Source organism: Rattus rattus, chromosome 11 (assembly GCF_011064425.1).
Source record: "Rattus rattus isolate New Zealand chromosome 11, Rrattus_CSIRO_v1, whole genome shotgun sequence".
NCBI lineage: Eukaryota > Metazoa > Chordata > Mammalia > Rodentia > Muridae > Rattus > Rattus rattus.
Window position 1 is genome coordinate 23,437,160 of NC_046164.1, and position 21,190 is coordinate 23,458,349.

The window sequence follows — 21,190 nt, forward strand, 5'->3', positions numbered from 1 at the left end:
GTTTTCATGGATGACCTCACGAGGCTTTGGCCAGAAGTGTGATACTAGGGTGAGGGAAGGGTGACGAGCTAGAGGGGTTGGCAAGGAAGCCCGCCTCCTTGCCCGCCTCCCTCCCCGGGAAGCCTTGGAGTTGGTCCTAAACAGTGGCTCCAGGCTAGGCCATCCCTGCCTGCCTACCTCACAGGCTCTACCCTCACCTGCCCTCAGCATCTGTCCTAAGCGCCTCCTGCTCCGTCAGGGACCATCTACTCAGCTGGTATCTCTCATACTGGAATCAAAGGTTCCCTAGCCTGATGGCCAGAGTCCTGTCCCCGATCCCAACACTATGGCCCAGCTCACCACCGGACATCTTCTGAATCCCTAGCTTCCCTTCCAGCCTGACCAGCACACAGCATTCCAGCAAGTTCTTATCCCCGCCTTTGTTTACCCTGACTCTATTGCCTTGGCTGGGCTCAGCGGTGCCCCCCAGGTTCCCCTGTATATACTACACTCGCCAGTGAGCCTCCTACATGTCCGTGAAGCTCTGTGAAGATGGCTTGGGCCTTATTCTCAATGCCTAGCCTTGGCCTAGCCATCACATCATTTGTAATCTTTGTGGACTGAAGCACAAGTCTATTTCACACGTCTGTAGTGCTGATTGGGAACGGTGGCGATCGCCTGGAGGTGGGAATGGGCGCTGTGGCACTGGGTGAAGGACAGGTCTGGGAAAGGCGTTGTAGATTTGCTGGGGTGGGTGGTCTTGTGAGGCCAACATGGTCTTTCTCCACACTGTATTCCCAAGCCTTCACTCCTGGTCTCAAGGGCTATCAAGGAAACACAACTCCAAAGAGCAACAGTTCACTTCTGGGGCCTGCTCAAGGGAAGCCTTGTACTTGGCTGTCTCACCAAGCTCCTGCATCCCCCAGATGGTTGGTACAGTAAGGCGTGCAATGTCTTACAACCCTTCTCCTTCCAACTCCCAGGTCTGGCTGCCGTGTCCGAGGCCAAATCTCTCCAGACGCCCCGGGAGCCACACAGACAGTGCAAGCATCCTAGTCTGGATTGTTAAGAGCTGAGGAGTGGCCGTGCCATCTTTCCACATCATTCCTTCTATCAAGGTCCCCCCCTCTCTCTGACAAAGACGAGGGTCCCCATGATTCCGTGCTGTGGTATTTCCCTCATTTGGTGACCATCAGCCCTCCCTTTATTGACCAGAGCTTAATCTACCCAGCACAGCCTTCTTGAGGCCTGCCTGGCCCTCTGGCCCACAAGGCCTTGCTTGTTTAAATGCTGTCACTGTGCAAATTCTGCTTGCTATACCCTCCCCTGTGTGTGTGTCCCCTCTAAAGAACAGGAAGGAGCAGCTAGTAGGGCATCAGATGCAGGCAAACCAGCTTCCGGTTCATTCCTGGTTCTGCTTAGCAAAGACCCCTAACCCCTAAATCTCCAAGCCAAAACTGTTTGGGTGTTAGCAAGTAAATAAATCCTTATCGTGAAATGATTTTTCAAGACAGGGTTTCTCTGTGTAGCTCTGGCTGTTTTGGAACTCACCCTGTAGAACAGGCTATCCTCGAACCACAGAGATCCCCCTGCCTCTCTCCTCCATGTGCTGAGATTAAAAGAATGTGCCACCACTACCCAGCCATGAAATTGAATGAAATTATCAAAATGGCGTACAAGTTGTCAGCTTATGTGAATAAGGTATATATAAAGTAGAAATAACTGTAACATTGGCTTGTGAGTCTCATCTCAACAAGTAGGTGCAAGCATTCCAAATCCACAAGTCCTTCTGGCCCTGGAGAAGCAGATTAGACCGGTGTGACCTCAGACCCGGATATTAACCCAGCTTTATGTGTGGGCAGAGATGTTTATCCAGCACTACCCTGCCATTCTCTGAGGGAAGCTTTAAGATCCAGCCTCCTCGCCCTGCTGAATGACAGCTGGCAGGAAGTATGCTATCCCAAGGTGACTGTGAAAAATGGAACACACCCGGACTACTAACCACTGGACCAGTTCTCCCAAGCACGAGCTCTGTGCTGTCTGTGCTTTCCTGTGTAACCTCACAGGCATAATTAAAAAAGTCATTATTATTAATCTTCATTTCCTTTCAGCTCAGGGGAGGGTGATGAATACCTCAGGCAATTGTCTGGAGTCTACATCTTCCCAAAGGAGAAAGTTGCAGCCTTGGGCTTTACAGGGGAGGGCTTCTCATAGGTTTTGAGCAGCCCATCTCTTCCTTTTTCTTCATAGATAGATACTAGAGAGCAGAAATGTCTCGGTGAGAGCCGTGCACAAGTGTTCACTGACCCCGAGGAGGCTTCATCGCCTCCGTGGCACCTCTTTCCATACAGTCAAGAGGTCTGCATGCCTCTGACTTAATTCCACTACATATCCTGAATCACCCTAAAATAGCTGTTGGTCCCCAGCACGGAGGTCTGCGGAGGTGACAGGGTTTGTTCCTTAGACCTAGAGCATGGGCAAACATCTCGTTAATCAACAGTGAGTCCAGACGCCTCCTCACAGGTTGTCAGAAGCTGTGTTTTCAGCATCCCTCTTCTGGAAAGGGGCTGGTGCGGCACACGCAGTAAAGGCTTCCCTTGGTCCTCAGAGATGTTCTTGTCCTAATTCATGGAGTGTGTGAGAAGTGTCTTCACAGATGTACCAACTCAGGGCTTCAGAGATGCGCCTGTGTCTCTGGGTTGTCTGGCTGGCTCAGGGAAATCCCAAGGAAAGGGAGGCACAGGAGAGGGGCACGGGTAAGGACAAGCATGTGTGCTTCTCTGAATTGACAGCCTCGTCATGTCTGGAAAACCCGCTGTAGACCTCTGACCTCTAGTACCGAGAGTCACTTTTTGTCTGTCACTTTACGCCACCTATGCTTGTGGTAATTTGTTAACAGTAGCGACAGAAAACTATGCAGCAACCCTGTGACTTTCCCCAAGCTGTAGTATGACTTTCAGAATTTATATTTTTTTTTGAAATAGTCAATTCACTTCCCCAGTTTCCTTCTGTGCGGCTGCCATGGTGCATCAACGATGCCAATACAGACCCACAAGGTGCCAGCCAGGAAGCCCAGTGGCAAATCTCACACGCTGGTCAGAGACATGCGAGCTGTGCCCTTACATCCTCTCCAGGGTGAAAAAGGCGAAAAAGGCTCAAATGAAGCTCGAATGACTACAGTCAAAGACAGGAGGGAGCTGGGCACTCGGGTGCCTGAAGAGCCCCTGGTAATCCACTGCCCACAGCAGGGGCTGTAGTGGTGCTGTGGCTTTAAGAATCCTGTCCCAGGACTCCATGATCCATCTCTACAGCATATTCCCCTACGGGGCACCTAGCTTTTAATCTGAGCATCCTTACATGTGTCCAGACATGCGTGTCACATGCTTCTGAAAGTTTGTTCTGATGGTGGACGCTGAGTTTGAGGTGCTTTAAGGGCAACAGTGGGGAGGCCCACCAGCACGGAGACTTGGTCTTTGAGGTCTGGGAGGAGCATAGGCTGGAAAGTCAGTTGAAGTCAGCAGAGCAGACAAGTGCAGAGAATGCAGAAGCAAAACAAGGTGTGAGGTTTGAGGAAGGCTCAGTGCAGACTCCTCTAAGGAGAAGGTGGACACAGGACTCCTGGAAGTTGGGTAAATGACCATTCCAGCGCCAGGACCATGAACTCAGGAGATCACTAGGAGCCATGTGCCTATCACGTCTCACATCCCAGTTGGCTGGCACCAGCGTGGATACTGTGTGGGCTATGCGGCTGGTCTATGACATAGGGGTGTCATAGAGCACATACGGGGTCCCTATGGCTCAGACACTGGGATAGGTAGCTGGCTGGTCTGCAGTAGGGACATTTCAAGAGCCACTAAAGAGTCTATTAGTTTCCATAGTAGTGGTTACCTCTAGAGACAGGCTCTCTACTGCCCCCTGGTGGCTGGGTGTCTCATACAGCTGAGCATCTTCCAGGGACTCATATAAAACTACACCACTAGTCTAAATGGTTCCCAGACCCCAGTCATGACATGGCTTCTGTTTTCCCACACATTCTTCTAGATTTCTAACTGTCCAAGATGGTCTGCTTGATGACAGGAACCCTTCGCTCCAGCTCATACCCTGTGTAAGGCTGGACCAGGGCCTGTCTGTCAAAGCAGGTGTGGGCCAGGCCATTTTGCTCGGAATCCCACCCCATTTGTTTCTTGCCACTGTGGGAGCTGTGGGGTTCTGTTCTACAAAGCAGGGAGTGGGAGGCTTGCAGCCACAACCTCATGTCTCCTCCTTAAACCCCGGCAGACACCACTGACAGGACTCAAGTCCCTCGAGCAGTTTGATTACTGAACCCCTGTGCTTCCAAATCCTTTCTTCTTGTCCTTTTGCTGTTCTCCCCGGTAATTATTCCCCCAGAGGACCAGCCTCAGGTTCTGCCAGAGAGAAAAATGTCAGCACTAAGACATCTTTGACAGCCTCAAATTTCTTAATGGCAAAGCGAAGAACCAGACATTGCTTTCATTATTCTCCGCTCTACGGCATCTCGGTCACCCTACGGGGGCTTGCTCGGTCTTTGTGGAATGAGCAGATAAACAATTCTTTATTCAAAGGGCTGCTATTAAAAACAGCCTCTCGGCTAACTCTGTCAATCTCTCCGGCAGCCCTCTTAGGGGGTGTGGAATTTACTTATGTATTTTCTCTCTCTGCCAAATGAACTGAGGTGTCTAAGGGCCTCTTAGCTGCTGCATACATTAACTGCCCCTGCTGCAGTGACAAGTGATACCAGATAGAAGTCTCACTTCCTTATGGAAGTAGCCTGCCTTGCTGTAAGGCTTCCGGTGACTGAGTGAAAACAAGTGAGTGAGTGTGAGAGTGTGTGTGTGTGTGTGTGTGTGTGCGCGCGTGCATACGTGCATGTATGTGTGTCTGTGTGTACATGTATATGTGTATACATGTCTGTGTGTACATATATACACATATACACACAGACACACATATACATACATACATATGTACACACATACATACAGTTTGTTTCTCTTTATGAGAAACTGGAACCTTCTTCCTTGTACTTTTTGCTGGTTGAACTAGCTTTACTTTCTGGGGAGACCCAGAACATGATAACCATGTCAGCCACACAGATGTCCACGTAATACCCCTTGGCTTTCTCCTCCTCTTTCCCATTAGGCTCGTTTCCCATTTACTGCCCCACGGAACCTCCCCTGCCGGCATATCTTACCTCCACAGCCCAGATGACATCTTTCATCTAGTGACTCATATCTGTTCAGGTGGGATGTATGCTTTTATGCAGAGACTTTGTGCAGGCTGGTCCATGGCCGACGTTTGCTAAGTGGGGGTTAGCACTATAAATGAGGAGAATGTAAAGAAAAGCCTGCTCTGGGACACAGCCTCCTTCCTTGAAGGACGGTGTGGTGGTTTAAATATGCTTGGCTCAGGGAGTGGCACTACTAGGGGGAGTGGCCTGGCTAGAATACGTGTGGCCTTGTGAGAGGAAGTGTGTCACTATAAGGGTGGGCTTCGAGGCCCTCCCCCTAGCTGCCTGAGGATCATGGCAGAGATCTAGAAGAAGGGAAAACAGAAGCCATGTAGACTCCTTTTCCAGCCCCACATCTGCCTGAATGCTGCCATGCTTCCTGCCATGATGACGATGGACTGACCCTCTGCACCATAAGCCTGTTGGAATTAAGTTGTCCTTATAAAAGTTGCCCTGGTCATGGTGTCTCTTCTCAGCAATGGAAACCCTAAGAAAGATGTTTTACTCAATCCTGCATTGACTGTATGTGAAACTTCCTAAGCCATGTGCAATTACCCTTCCTCCCAGCCCGCCTTTTTGTGGAAGTTACGGGCCAGCAGTGTGGTTCCTGGCAGATGGCGAGGTGAGGCCGCTATCAGGAGGAGACAGGCACGGGGACTCTGGCTAACTACTTCTAGCACCTCTGGAGGAAGCTTTCTCTCCCCTTTGCTCTGCATAGGAGGTGAGCAAGGGATTTTTGAATTTGGAAAGAGGACCCACACCAAAACACAGATAGAGTGCTGACAAGAATCAAAATGTGGCCACGAACACCTCCAGGGCCGAGGAGACAAATGAATCCCGTTTCCAAGATTGACTGCCCTTATTTTCAGATTAGACTGGGGTGGGAGGTACAGGAGACTGAGAAGGGGACATGAGAAACGTAAGAGAACCTGCCTGCTGCCTGCCTTGAGGGGTATTTCTCTGTTTCACCATACCCAACATTAGCCATACCGGGCATGGGTATCTGGAATCTCAACAAGCTTGGGTTCCAACTTGGCAAATTTCTCTCCCCTTCTGCTTCATCTAGGAAGATGCTGAGTTCTGAAAGGAGCAGCCCAGCACCTCGCCACCTGGGGTGGACACATTCTGTACAGCCAGGGCCTCTCCAGGAACATTCTTGAGATGTGGACTGCGTAAACAGAGTTCTAGCGTCTGCCAGGAGTGAGGGGGCTTGCACTGAAGGCAGAGCGTTCTCTAGTGTGCACTCTCACTGAATTCAGGACGGCGGTCACAGCTGTCTCCTAGTAAGGAGACCTAGACACAGAGGGAAGGAGGAAGGCAAGAGCTGGCTAATGTCTGGACACCTCCCCACTGTGGATTCCTTTAGGAGTTGTGGTACACGGAGGCAAGAAAGCTTTGTCCCCATGCTCAGGTCCAGGAGGTCCCCCAAAGGAGAGCTTCTCTTAGTCATGTCTTCTGTTAGTCCCAACCCCTAAGTATGACTCGCTCGGTCCATGCTGTCTGTCTCACTTGCCCAACCACAGGGCGAGACACAAAAATGGTCACTACAATAGGGAGTGGAGCTAGGAGGGAGCCCAAAGCAAAGAGGAGCTCATACCTGGGTCTGTCTCCTCGCTATGGCTGGCATCTCTCTCTCTCTCTCTCTCTCTCTCTCTCTCTCTCTCTCTCTGTCTCTCTCCCTCTCTCCATATATATGGAGAAAAAAAAATATATATTTTCTATCAACCATCAATCTGGAGGCTGACATTCAGGGCATTTAAAGCTGTACAAACACCATGAATTTCGTGGGTATAGCCTCTCCATGGAGAAGGGCAGGAGGGCTCCCTGGCTGTGCTGTGCTAATGACTGATACTGAAATTAACTGTATTCTGGCCAGACAGACAGGAAACTTAAGAGAACACCACCGAGTTCCAAATTGTCCCTCCTCAATGTATCACAGGTTCGATGTGACATGGGACATATCGGTCACGTTTCCTCCCCGGCGTGCTGAGTCATATGTTCAGCCATTAGTGAGAGAGACCTGAGGTCTACAGGGTGGCTGTTACTCTTAGTCACTCAGTCCACTACCTTCCTTCCCCCAACAGAACCAAACACAGAGGTAGGTTAGGGCCCGGGTACAAATGATGAGGATGGGAGACTACACAAAGCAAAGGTCTGCCCTCGGAGGCAGAGAAGGCGGTGAGCGGGGGATGGAATGGAAGAAGCGGTGAGTTCTGCTAGATGCATGAGATGCCAGGGAAGGGGAGAGTGAACAATCGCTGGTTACCTCTCTCTGAATCCCGGAAGGCATGAGGGAAGAGCAGAAACAGCGCGTTAGCGTCCGGACTGTATCCAGTCTACAACACAGCTCTCAGCACCGACATCCCATCGGAGTTCCCAACTTTGCAGCCATTAATAGCCTTTCTGTGCTTATTTTAGCCGAACCCTATCACCCAGAAGAGTGTATTTCGAGCCACATTACGATGGAGCCAAGAGTTGCCAGCTGAATTTGCAGAGGCAACAGATCAGCCGGGGGAGGTAACCAAGCCTAAAATATCACAGTCAAGTACAGGAGACTGCAGGAAACACTGACAGGGAACTTTTCAGTCTCCAGCCCCAGCTTCACCCGCACACATACACATACACACACACACACACACACACACACACACACACACACACACACACACACACACACACACACTACCACCACCACCACCATCACCACCACCACCACCACCACCACCACCACCACCACCACCACCACCACCACCAAGAACAAGAACAACCAGCACCAGCACCAGCACCACCACACAGAAGCAATGAAGCAGATGCAGACTTACCTGCTTCTATTAGACATTCTATTAGAGCTGCAGCCCTGGACATTCTATTAGAGCTGCAGCCCTGGACATTCTATTAGAGCTGCAGCCCTGATATTCAGGGGCTTTAACAACGCCCTTAGTGGGCAGTGGGGAAGGATGTAGGACAGAAGTGGGAAAGAAAGAGGTAGGAGATGAAAGCTTCAAAGGTGCAGGTACAGCGCAGTGCCAAGAACGGGCCTGGGTAGAGAAGTGCAGGGAAGGAAGGAAGGAAGGAGTGCGAGCTGGGAGCATATGGGGGTTGGGAGTGGGGGTGGGGCAACAGCAAGTTTAGAGTTTTCGTGCTCAGAGCTACCCGGAGTTGCCAGGCGACCCTAGAGATGTTGCTGAGCCCTCTATCCCTTTCTGTTCTGTCTGAGGCATACAAAAGGGCCCAGAAGCAGTGTCCTCTAAGTGGCACAGGTGTTCTGTAGAGCAGACAGTCCAGGGAGGCAGAGCGCCAGACAGCTAAGTCATGAGAAGAGACGCGGTTCACAGGGACCTGCTCTCTCCTGCACAGGGGTCCTGCAGCTGTGTCACCTAGGCCAGCTGAAAGGTAACAGTTAATACGTAATCAAGTATATCACCAGATGGTGAGCTAGAAGGATAGAGGGAGCATTACACTCTACCTCAGAACAGTATTTGTGCCATACTCCCACAAGGGTGCGGGAGTGTGTGCCCACATAAGAGGAAGCTACAATGTCTCAAATGCAAAGCCAAGAGAAAGCTTAGAGTGCATTTAAGAATTTGCATGGTAAAAGGCTGCAGTAGGCCAGGCGGTGGTGGAGCGTGCCTTTGATCCCAGGACTTGGGAGAAAGCGGCAGGTGGATCTTGAGTCTGAGACCAACCTGGTCTACAGAGTGAGTTCCAGGACAGCCAAGGCTACACAGAGAAAACATGTCTTAACAAATCAAACCAAACTAAACCAAGCAAAAACAAAACAAAATAAAAATAAACAAAATAAAATCAAAAAGGCTGAAATAACACAGCGCAGCACCGAATTGTCAGCCTAAGATTATAGAGGGCATCTGTATGAGTATTATACAACAGGCAAAAATGAATTGTGCATATCTACCTCCACATACAGGGAAAATCACTGAGATCACCTGGGCCAAGCACCAGCCCAGGTGGCACTTCTGATGTTTATGATTACAACAGCACACCCTGTCCATTGAGCTCTGGGGTCATATGGTCCCTGCGGGCCCTACAGCAACCTGACAAAGTCATTAGTATGGCGCTCACGGACATAGGAGAAAACAGAGTTTGAGGAACGTGGCCAGGTCACATAGATCCATGGTGAAGATTATGACTGCAAGTCTGCCTTGGCTCTGTCTCTCGGATGATGAACCCATAGCGATGAACACGTTTGCTTAAGGCAGAGCCAAAGGGTTTGACAAGGAGCCTGGGTTCTTGGAGGATCAGGGAACGCGAGTTTCCAGGAGAGACTCTTTAGGCTTAGGAGGTAGACAGGATCTAGGATCCTGCAGAACTTACCTTCTCATTGTCAATGTATCAGACTCTCCCATGTGCCAGGCTCACAGCATTGGATGACAGACTCCTGACCTAGTCACCCATCAGTGAAGAGGGGACAGAGACACTAGCTCAGGGCATCCATGAGAAATGAGATTAAATGAGATGACACTTAACGAAGAGGCCTGCATTTTGGGAGCTGTAAGCACAAAGCCATGTAATGGTTCCTGCCTCAGCTAGGCTGGCGGGGCGGCGTTTGGCCTTGAGGGCCTATTCGGAGGTTCTAGCAGGGGACTGCAGTTATACTGTTGACTGGAGGATGGTCTTCCTCTATGGGAGAAGGTCATTTTCAATGGAGCATGCAGCTTTGGAAGGGCACATGTGGGACAGAAAGGGAGTGGGAGGACATTTATCTAGCGAGTCAGATCAGCTGACTCAACCGTGGCAAGCAGTGAGATGACAGATGTCTCAGCCATATTGCCCTCATATCTATACGTGGCTTCTGAGGGTGGCTGTCCCACATGGGAAGACATTCACCCAGAAAGAGAATGTTTCTTAGACTCACTGGACATTCTTCTGCACTCTCCCACCCTGCTATCAAAGGCAAGCTTTAGAAGTAACATTTTGTAAGTCAGTGACCCTATGGAATCTCAGGTTTCCTACCTCAGACACGATCGGCTCTTGGAATAATTAAAAAAAAATTTCCTTTAGGAAGACTATGCAAGTGATGTCTCTTTGATTCCATTTTGGGTTACAGCAGGAGCTTTTAATTTCTTACTCTTCTCGAATGCCTCTGTCTAGCGTATGACAACTTTGCCCAACAGCGGGAAATCTAAAGACCGAGAACAGGATGTTTCCTTTTGCATATAGCTTTGGCTATTTAAAATCAGACCCACTGCAAGGGACTCATTTGAGCAAAGAACCCTGACACGCAGCGGCTGTGTTTCCCCCTGCAGGAAGGACTGGGAAACATCTAAACGGAGTTAATTCTTTGGGGCGTAGGAGATACTGTTTAAGTGTTGAAGTAAAAACTAACCATAAAGGGAGATTGCAGGGGAGTTCTGAAATGTCACTGGAAAACTCCAACGAGTCACTGACAGTGGCAGCTGCTCCATCACTCGGTACGTTTGCTGGATTTGAAACATCAACAACCAAAATCCAGTGGGCCCGGAGCTGGGCTTCATACAAGATGAGCCATTCTGAGAGTGGAGCAGGCTAAATTTAGTCAGCTGCAAGCCTACTCCCTTCTCAGTGCATGTGAAGCCACTGGGAAGAATCAAGTCCCAAGATTAGTTCCACTGAAGTAGCACACCAGGGCTGCCTGATCTGCATGCGCTTGCCGCAGCTCCTTGGAAAAACAAGTGCAGGAAAACCGGCAATGTTTTCCTTAACTCGAGCCTCAGGCAACAGAGCTACTTTGTCCTGTGCAACTGGGCATTGGTGAAAAACAGCAGCAGGAACAGCATCCCAGAGACACAGCATGGCATGGTTCTTTGAAAGACAATGTCCTCATTTGTGCCCTGGCCAAGCAACTTCCTACTCATGCAAAATCACAACACCCCTTTCTCACACCCTGGGGCTCACAGGGCAAGCAAGGTCCCTGCTATGGCCCTGCTTGTGCACTATGGTGGAACCTATACACAAGCTTCTTAACACTTCTCTTCGTCACTGTGAGTCTCTGGAATCACTTGTGGATGCAGAGTCACTATTTCTCACGTGGCAGTGAGCTGTGGTGATAAACGTCTTCCACCTGTTTTTGCGTTTTCCTGCCTAGCTTCCCGTCCTTAGTGAACTGGCTTCTATTATCTGTTTACCCTTGGTTGATTCTTGGCTTCTTTGTTCTCTAACTTGATCTGTAATGTGGGCGAACCAGTGAGACACTTTACATCTTTAAAGGTGGGGGAGCTATGTCTGGGTCATCCACGGATTCCTGAGCTATCATGGGTGGTGGTGTGAATTGGATGTGAATGTATGGGGGGGCAAGAAAGGCGGGTCTGCCCCCCCCCCCAATAATTTGTTCTGAATCACCACCAATTTTGTGACCTCAAGTGAGAGTCCACAAGGAGGGCCTGCATCAGCACAGTTTTATGTTCTGTAGCCGGATGTAACTGGAATAGCCCAGCAGACCCCTGTGGACTCTTCTCCACCTTGCGGGTGAAAGACCTCAGAACTGAAGTGAATAACAAGTTTATGCAAATTACCCATCTGGTTTCTGGCGACATTCACTCTCTTCAGCTCAGGAACAGGCTTTCTTTCCTACAGCTGAAGATGACCAAACTTCAAGATGCCTTGAACCAGGGACGCAGCCCTTTCCAGGGCAGGCTCCTTCTCCCAGCCCCGGCCCCAGTGGCAGCCATTGACTGGGGCCAGAGAGAGTAAGTGTGATTTACAGTGGGGTAAAGATATTGAAATTTGGAACACATTCTTCTCAACAGAGGATTTCTCATGACTCTGGAGAGAAGACACAATAATTAAACGGGCAGCTCACCGGTGAGGGGGAAGGTATATTTAAAAGTAGCCAAGAAATGGGTGTCTTGTTTTGTTTTTTCCCTCCCTCCCAAGTCCATCCTGTGAAGAAGAATTGCAGAGTTCCAGCCTCTCTTTGTACAGTGTTACAGATCAAAAGGGAAACACAAACCCACCTCTCTGACTGAGAGGAAATTTAACATTTAGTTTTCAAATGGGGGATAACTCACGTCATGTCCCAGTTTTGAGGGAAAAGTTTGAGCTCATTAAATAAAATATGTCATACATGAACGGTGATGGCACGGCTTTCTTTTTGAAAGCAGAGGCGGTAAAATGGAAGGCGCATGCCACCCAGAAAGCTTCTACCTGACAGGGTAGAGGAGTGTATGCTGTTTGCTGAAGACTTCGATATAGAAGAGGGAGAAGACAGCTCTCTAAGCTGTGTAAGAAATGCCTGCAGCGTTAAACTGGCAAGGACTGGGTAAGGCTCCTAGAGAAAAGGAAGAGGGATGCGCAGGCACGTGGCTTGGTGGTACTTAGCACGCACAGAAAACCAAACCGAAAACCCCAAAGCAAAGCCATGCTGTGTCTGTAGGTAGATTCCCTTCTTCTGTATACATGGCTATCTAAAGAGTCTCTTTTGGGTAGACTGTACCTTCGATCGCTTTCTAGGTTTCCAAGGTAACTCGGGGCAAGCATTACATAGCTAGACCCCACTTCTTTGGGCAAATGGGAGGAATACTAGTGTGAATAACACATCAAATGTTTTGTTTTTTAAAATCATCTCTCACTTCGATGTAAGTTTTCTTGATAATCTATACATTCAAATCTATACATTTAGTGTCTAAAGAAATACAACACTAGAAAGAGTAGTCACTGCTGTTGAAATAAGCGCAGGCCATCTCTGGTCACGGGGCATGTTTTATAAAAGGGAATCCGAGGTCCAGGGAACTGACACTAACTTGCTCCAACCCCACAACTAGCAGGCGGTCGTCTACCCAACCTGATGCCGGAGCATGGCTCTAGTCAGCTGACTGTGCTTAGGGCCCTCTCCTGCAGGACTTGGCTTTGGTTCTTGGGACTGCTCTCTCCCTTCCTCCCTTTTCTTTCTCTCACTCTCCATGTCTCTGTCTTTCTCTGTCCTCACCAGACTATGGTTCTTCACTGCTGGGGCCAACAACAGTAATTACCTGATGTGTTCTTCGTCTTCTCCCATTACTGACCAGCCTACAGACACCCCCAGATTCCCTGCCTTCCCAACCCTGCAACCCCACCCCGGGCCCCCAGACATACCAGTCTCTTCCTGAGTTGGACCTTTTTGTCTATTGCCCATCACCCTATGTTCGTCACCATCGTCCCTAACAGGCTCCAGGGTCCCCAGTCACAGATAACTTGAGCCATATGAATGGCCGATTATATACTCGTAGGTTCACCCTCTCCCCTGACTAAAGCGTCAAGTCCTGTGAGCAGGGGCCTTTCACCTCCATTACCCACCATTGGCTGGCATGGGGCAAGCGATTAACAAGCCCTCTGGAAGGAGTGAACAGCCTGAACCTGCGTGCGCCGCTCCCTGGTCAGCCTTAGGCGTACTGGTGAGAACCTCAGGGAACTCTGCCTGGCTGGATGTCCTTCCTCTGATTCTAATTCACGGATGGTCCTTTAAAGATGACTTCAGCTAATACCGTATTTTTGTGCTGTCTGAAGTCATGTTGTAAGACATCCACTTCTCTGCAGTGGGCAGGAGAGTCCTCGGAAGTTCATTGCTCTCTCGTGACTATTTGAAAGCAAAGTACATCTGTACTCTGTACATCTCCAGCAACAGTGACAATGATTTTTCTAGGGTCCCTAACTAGGTTCCTTCTTTGGGACATTTGTCTAAACGAAAAACGGTTCCTCTGCTCCTACGAATCAATACATAAATTTCCCCCATATATAGATTTCTATCAAGATTTATCGGCTCCACAGAGAATTTTCTTTATGTTTGTACTCTGAGAAATAAACTTTAGCTTGTTACTCAGGGAAAAGAGCAGAGATAACATGTGTGCTGGAGGAGAGGATGGGTAGAAAGCTGTGGGAGATCCTGAGAGCATCGTCTGTGCCCTGAGGGGCACAGTACCACAGCAGGTTACCCTGACAGTGACGTGTTTACACTCTTCCTATAGAGTAAGCTTTCTCATTATTTTTAAGCTGTGTGTGCGTGTGTGCACGCGCCCATGCACTCATGCATTTGTATGTGCACACACTTGTTCATTGTTTATATTATGTGCGTACACACACACACACACACACACACACACTTTTTGGATGGCTGCACTTGAGGTTTGGTGCTAGAAAAGGGCCTTACTCTCAAGCTACCTCTCTAGCTCAGCTTTTGTTTTGAGTCGGGCACTTGCTAATTTGCTCAAGCTGGCCCTGACCTTTGGATCTTCCTTACTCAGCCTTCCCAACAGCTGGGATCACAGACCTGCAGCACCTGACCTGTCCTCAAAGAAAGTCAGTCAATCAATCAACCAACCAATCAATCAATCAATATCTCTTAAGGAAAAAAAACCAAAAACAAAAAACGGCAACGCTGCTGACCATTACTTCAGTTTTACTGCTTGAGTCTACCTTTCTGTTATTATCTATATTTGTTGATATTTGGTAATTCACACAGACACATCATGTTAAGAGTGTGAGATTAAACAGCCTGACCTGCAGAAATTCTTTTTGGAGGCTGTTTATCAGAGCTGGATAAAGGTAACTGGGCCTTCTGACTTCCACAGAACCAAGAAAAAAATAAAATCAATGTTCATTTCAGCTGTCGCTGTGGGTTATTTTTTTACTCATGTGTTCTTAGATCAGGACTTAGTAAAGTATGATCTGCCACAAGTGTATTTGAATGTACAGATCACAGTGACACCAATCCTCTTGGGCATAGGCGAAGGCTGCGTGCACTATAGGCAAAGCTTAGAGGCCACAATGCAGCAAAGACTAAACGACGACTGCTTGGTCTTTACAGGACGAGCCTCTGAGCCTGCTCTAGAGGATCTGATTCAGCAGTGCCATGCACGAGGTAGGCAAGTGTGTGCTGAACGGTTTCTAGAGCACCCAGTGTGAAAAAGAAACACAGCTGCCTGCTAAAAAAATTAATGCTTCCTTCAAGATGGCATCTGATCCTAGCACCACCAAGGGAAGGGAAAAATCAGGACTGTATCATCAGACCAAGCATGGGGCCTGTGGCAGGGCGAGGCACTAGAATGATTCTTATTGTAGATAGGTGACAGACTCCAGCACTGGCTGGAGACTATTCCGTCCATGCGCTGGTTCATTTTGAGCTGCTAAAAAATATCAGAGACTGGGTACTGTATACAGAAGAGAAGTTTCTTTAAGTTATTGGAGGTCCCAGAGTGTGCCAACAGCTCAGCTCTGGTTTTCAGCTACACCGTATATGGTGGCGACATCACATGGAAGCAGAGCGTCACAGGCCAAACAGGAAGCTGGGGAGATCTGAGAGAGATTCTAGGTTCACTTCTAAAATTCAACTCTCCTGGGACTTCCTGCATTAATAACTTACAGGACGCTGCCCCACGACCTAATTTCTTTGCACTAGGACGTAGGTATTAAAGGGACATTATCTTAATATCAGCCAAGCGAGGACTATGTTTCCAGCACATGAACCTTGGTGGATAACCCCAGAGTGTGACTACCATTAACAACCAAACGTAGAGACAGACAGAGGATTCTCTGATCTGTAAACCCTCCAGACTGCAAAACTCCAGCTGTGGATACAGCTCAGTGATAGACGCAAAGCCCTGGGTTCAATCTCCGCTTGTCTGTCTGTCTGTCTGGTCTGTCTCTCTCTTACACACACACACACACACACCCACACACACACACACACACACCCACACACACACACACTAATGGAATTCCTACAGGCCCTCCCTGAAAGATAGCATCCTTGTGGACCTTTAATTCAGTCACTTTTTTTAAAAAATGTCACTAGCAGGCTGTTACACTTAAGAGACTTTCAAAGGGGAAGGGACAAGGGCGAGATCATACCTGACCCTGGAAAGCAGCATGTGCAGGAATAACTGCGTGCTCTGACATGACAGAATCAGGCCAACCTGGCCCCAGTTGACAGCCATGCTTTCAGCAGCGGCTTTCTGCTCTCCTTCTATCATAATTATTTAAACCATCATAATTTATTCATTCCCCCACCCCACAAGCTTACAAGTTGTAGGGTAACCAGTCCAGGCTTCCAGATCAGAAAGCCTGGCGCCCCTCACTCCAGTGCCTTCCCAGACGCTAGGATACTGACCGCAGACATTTTGTATCTACACAGTTTTGCAAAACGAAAATGATTTTCAAAATCCACGTTTCCTGTCACAGTTGCCCTCAGTGTTCGGGTTCATAATTTTACAGTGAAAAAGGAAATTAACAGAGAATTTCTCCGGAAACTAAGTGCAAACTTAGAGTGACTCAACTTGACCATTTTTACAGCTTTCTGAAGGAGGGAAAGCGAGACGCATCCAGCCAAAACTGTACTTTGAATTTTGATCTTTTTTTCAGGCTCAAAATATTTGGTACAATGGTCTCTTGTGGTGCTGGGCAGTGAGCTATGGCTCACAGTCAGTCATGTGACCAAAACAAACAAACAAACAACTATACAGAGTGTTGGTTGGCTAGGCAACAATGTCAGGTAGGGGCTTAAAAGGCATTTTCTGCTTACGGTATTTTCAATTTACCATGGGTTCACAGGGAGGCAACCCCAGTTGAAGCTGAAGAGCCTCTGCGTTTTGTTTCCCTATTCTTCAAAGACTGATAGGTCCTTTTAGCTCCCCAAATGCTAGTGAATTTTCTATGAAGATGCTAGGGGAGTCCAGCCTTTCAATTTGATATACCTATAGAAAAGTTTTAATTATCAGTTGCTACAATATAGAAAAGGGGAATTCACCAATGGCTTCTTATAAAATCGGGAGCGAAGGTAAATAATTTTATATGTAGGTTTAAATCTCTCTGCCCCACCTTATTTTGAATCTTTATTTTTAATCCCGAGCAGAGAAAAAAAAAATGCTTGCAGTCTGATTACAAGTAGAGAATGACAGTCGAGCGCACCGAAGGGTAAGTGTCTTGGAACAATAGTCAGACGTGTAAGAGTCCACTGGGTAGGAATACTCATCCACACTGGAGGAGACTACGAGAAGAAGTTAAGGTCTCGACACAACATAAATTTAAAGTGAGTCACTCCACTGCTTAATAACTCTGTCCTTGAACAGTCGTTACTTCCATTAACATGTATTCCCAACAGAAAAATCCAATGAACCCAGAGCACCGCCTCCCTGCCTCTTCCACAGTCGGGCTGCCCATTCAGTCTCTCCAGCAGCCCCTCATCTTGCTCCTTTCTCTTCATGCCCTCCATCGTGTGAGATCCCGCCTGGACCAGGACGGGCCGCCTTCCAGAAGCCTCTCCTAATGGCCCTCTCCAGGATCTTTGTGGATGAAGTAGATGTCTTGTGACCAACAAAACGGAAGTCAAATCTACAACCACAGTTCAAGGACCCTGCTTGACCTCCCCACCTGTCTCTTCTGGTCAGACCTCCCCACTCTGGTTTCCTTAGTTCACCTCTGTCATCTGACCATACCAGCCTTGAGGCCCAACTCAAGCCTTACCTCCTAGGTGGGCTCTTCCCACTGAACTAACTACGGTCTGCTGTGCCATGCTGTTGGCTGTCTTCAAGGAGCCTAAGTCTACTTCATGAAGTGTCTGACTCGCAGCCTCTATCTATGGCTTATAACTAAAGAGGAATACAATTAAACTCTAAAACAGTGAGGAATTTCTGTCTACATTTGTCCATTTGTCCCTCTAAAAGTTCAGTACTTTGAGACACAAGTATCATGGGAGCGTATGAGATCCAATGTCTAAGACCTCAAAAAAAAAAAAAAAAAAAAAAAAAGAGCCATGGGTTGTGATGAACACAGGCACATAGCAAAGAAGAAATTAATTCTTCTGTTTAGTATAACGTGGCTGAGACTGGTGGAAGACTGAAAGTGCAGATGAATATGAAGTTTTCTGGCATTAATCTTACCCCCACATTGGTACATCGAGGGTATAAATACATTTGAGGTGCCCACCCTGGAACCCATCTCGTCACGCTGGGGGCTGTGGGAGGTATAAGGTTTGCTTAGTTTGTAGTGCAGGATGAGATTCATTTTTCTGAGAGTTGTCCAAGACAAAAGCTGCTCAGGTGACAGCAAGGGATGGCATGAATGATAGTTTTTGTAACAGATTAGAATCGCCACAAGTGAATGAACCATACCACTGCTTACACCCTTAAGAGTTGAGCCCCAGCCCTGCTCACAGCCTAGGCTACTCTGAGAGGAATCTGCTTGGTGTAGGGAAGTTCAAGCCCGAGACCCAGGGACCTGACTTTATCTCCCTACCCCTTCTTTGAGCGGAGCTGGCGTGGGTTCCATCTGTTTTCCCTCACAGCCCTGGGCTCAGCTAACCTCACAGGGTAGCCTCAGGGCTCAAGGTCATCCACCCTGCTCTCCAGGTCCGTCCAATCTCAGAAGGCCTAAAATTGGCCCCGTAACAGCACAGCGGGAGTTAGAATAATACAAGAAGGCATCCACCATGCCCACCACGCTATCCCCAAGGCTAAGGCTCAGTGCTCTGAAGTTCAATATTTGTTAAATAAATAAATAAGTGACTCCACACTGCTTAAAAGCCATGAGAACTAAAAATAATGTGTGCACTGTTAAAAAAAGAAAGTGGGATTCCCATTGCTGAGCCAAAAGCCATGGTACCTTTTTTTCTAGGCTGTGGCCGAGGCTCGATGGACCACCTCTTCCTCTGCTCGGTTTAATTCCCATCTCATTTGTGAGGACACAGTCGCCGGTGAGTTTACAAAAGTATAGGTAGAAATGTATAAATACACACTTAGGATGGTTTTTCTCGACACTATCTCCTGCCTCTAACTTCTTGCAGGAGACCTCTAGACATTTACTCCTTTCCAAAAGCAAATAGCTAAGACAGAAGTAGCAAAGATCTGGATGTTAGGTTAGGAAACTTATAAAACGGCCCTCGTGTCAGAGCAAGGCTAGAGGAGAGGCAGATGCTCAGTAGTCTGGGAAAACTAGAGGAAATCAGGCAGAATCTCCCCTAACCCCCTAGGCACCAAAGGAGAGGAGGCTGCAGCCACAGTTATCAAAAGAAGGGGAAAGACTAATGGGCTGTCTCCCTGCCTCCTCCTGTCTCCTTCCACCCAAGGCAGTAATGAAGATCCACAGCTACACATTCATTAGGGGATCAATAGACGTGCCTGGTTACAATATTGGGACAGAGAAACGGGTAATTGCTAGAAAAGGCGCAGATTCCTCAAGAATTTAATCAAGTGTTGTAAGCAATATTTAAACCGCTGTGTTTTGCTTTTTCAAAAACACTACTTTTTCAATGCCAAGAACACGCATGTGATAAGTTGGCTGCGTTTCCACGTTTTGGGAATTTCAGGCATTTTCTACCCATGAAAATCATACCAATATTCTGCCACATAAATAAAATTTGGAAATGAGGTTTTTCCACACAAAGGGTATTGCCCTTAATTCAAATACTGCATTAAAAATTGCAATATTTTTCACTTCTAATTTAGAAAAGATGTACATGAACATTTCCTGGGGCACATGTGAGATGAATACACTCAGCCACGGGGCACTGGTCATCACAGAAATGCCCAGTGCACACCACCTCCAATCCAGCACTTCCCGCTGCGACTATAAACTGAGATCAAAGGAATACCTCCCACTCATTTCTCTCCGGAGTGGTAGGAAGACCCCATCCTCAGACCAGCTGGCTGCCCTCCTCCAGGCATCGTGCTAAGCACGCTCCGTGGGCAGGGAGGCTGCGGCCTTTGTCCCGCGTGTCCCACCTCGCTGCCTCCAAGCCCAGTACCCCACGCACCTGCAGACAAAGGCGTGCCATCCCTCTCCAACTTCCTCACCTTGAGTTCTCGGTCGGTCTACCAGTTACCGGGGCAGGGCGGAGGCACTGTCCGAGGCTCTAGGGCAAGGACCTGGTACCCTAACCAAGCCAGCTGGGTGCACTTGCTTTAAGCCAGCGGCTAAGCAAGCAGCGGAGGCAGCAGCGGCAGCGGCAGCACTTCCATCTCAAGTTCAAGCTCGCTGCTTCCGCGCCGCCCCGCCCCGCCCACGAGGCCACCATCTCCCATTGGCTGCTGAGCCGGGGCCCTCCTGCGGTGCTCCCGCCAGGTGCTTGGGCCAGACGCTTTGGCAGGTACGCCTGGCTGCAAGGGTCTTGAGCAAGGGGGCTGTGCAAACCGCCACCCCAGGCTATGTTCTGTACCCTTTGTACAGTCTCTTGTAAAGAAAGTTAATTCTGACCCTATTGTGCCTGTGTGTGCTACTACACACAGCCAGGGAGCCTCCACGACAAACTCTTCCATAAAGCAGAGAGTGAATGAAATGAATAGATTTCAGAAGGGAGCCCAGGGCGAGCTGGGCTGGACAGTACATTTCTAAGACTACCTGCTAATCTGCACAAAGCTCTTACAGCAACTCACTTCTCCTCTTAAGACACCTCTTAGGAACAGCTGACTTGAAGCCAAGCTCACCCTGGCACTCTTATCACTGTCGTTTCTAGCTGGCCACCCCCCCCCCCATCTACATGGAAGCAGAAAAGTGTCCAGTTGGCTAAGTGACAGCATTTTAAATGGGACTGGCGGTCAAGAGAGAAGTTTGAAAGAAGGAGGCAAGCTCATTTGCTGATTACATTGTGTGCACAGAATATTTCCTTTGCCTAATTGTGCTGGGCATGAATAAGCTATTTGATTGATTAATTAACAAAATGAAGTAGAAGATTGGCTGTGTTTTGTTCAAACCCCCCCCCCCCACTCCTTGTGCAGAGGAAGAAGAGGAAACGGGGAGCAGACACAGAAATGAAGTAGTGTGTTAAACAAGGACGTTTGTCTGATTTGGAGAAGCACAGAAGGTGTACTGGAATCTCCTAATGTTCATGTTTTAAAACAGGACCAAACATTTACTTATCTGTTCAATATTTATGATATGCATATGCTAACCAGAATCTGTGCTGACAATTGCCTTTTCTGGTTAGCAGGTGTCTCTGCAGGGACAGCGCCATTGACTTCAGTGAGCTATGACCTGTGTTACCTCTGCTACTTATAAGCCTTA

General features: G+C 48.4%; 1 protein-coding gene across 1 annotated transcript in view; it reads right to left on the bottom strand.

The window, feature by feature from the left end:
- Positions 1-21,190, bottom strand: part of Apbb2 (amyloid beta precursor protein binding family B member 2) — a 317,577-nt gene that overhangs the window by 15,701 nt on the left and 280,686 nt on the right. Inside the window, exon 12 of the mRNA XM_032917153.1 lies at positions 7,494-7,499. Within this exon, the coding sequence (XP_032773044.1) occupies positions 7,494-7,499 (6 nt within the window). The remainder of the gene's footprint in view (positions 1-7,493; positions 7,500-21,190) is intronic.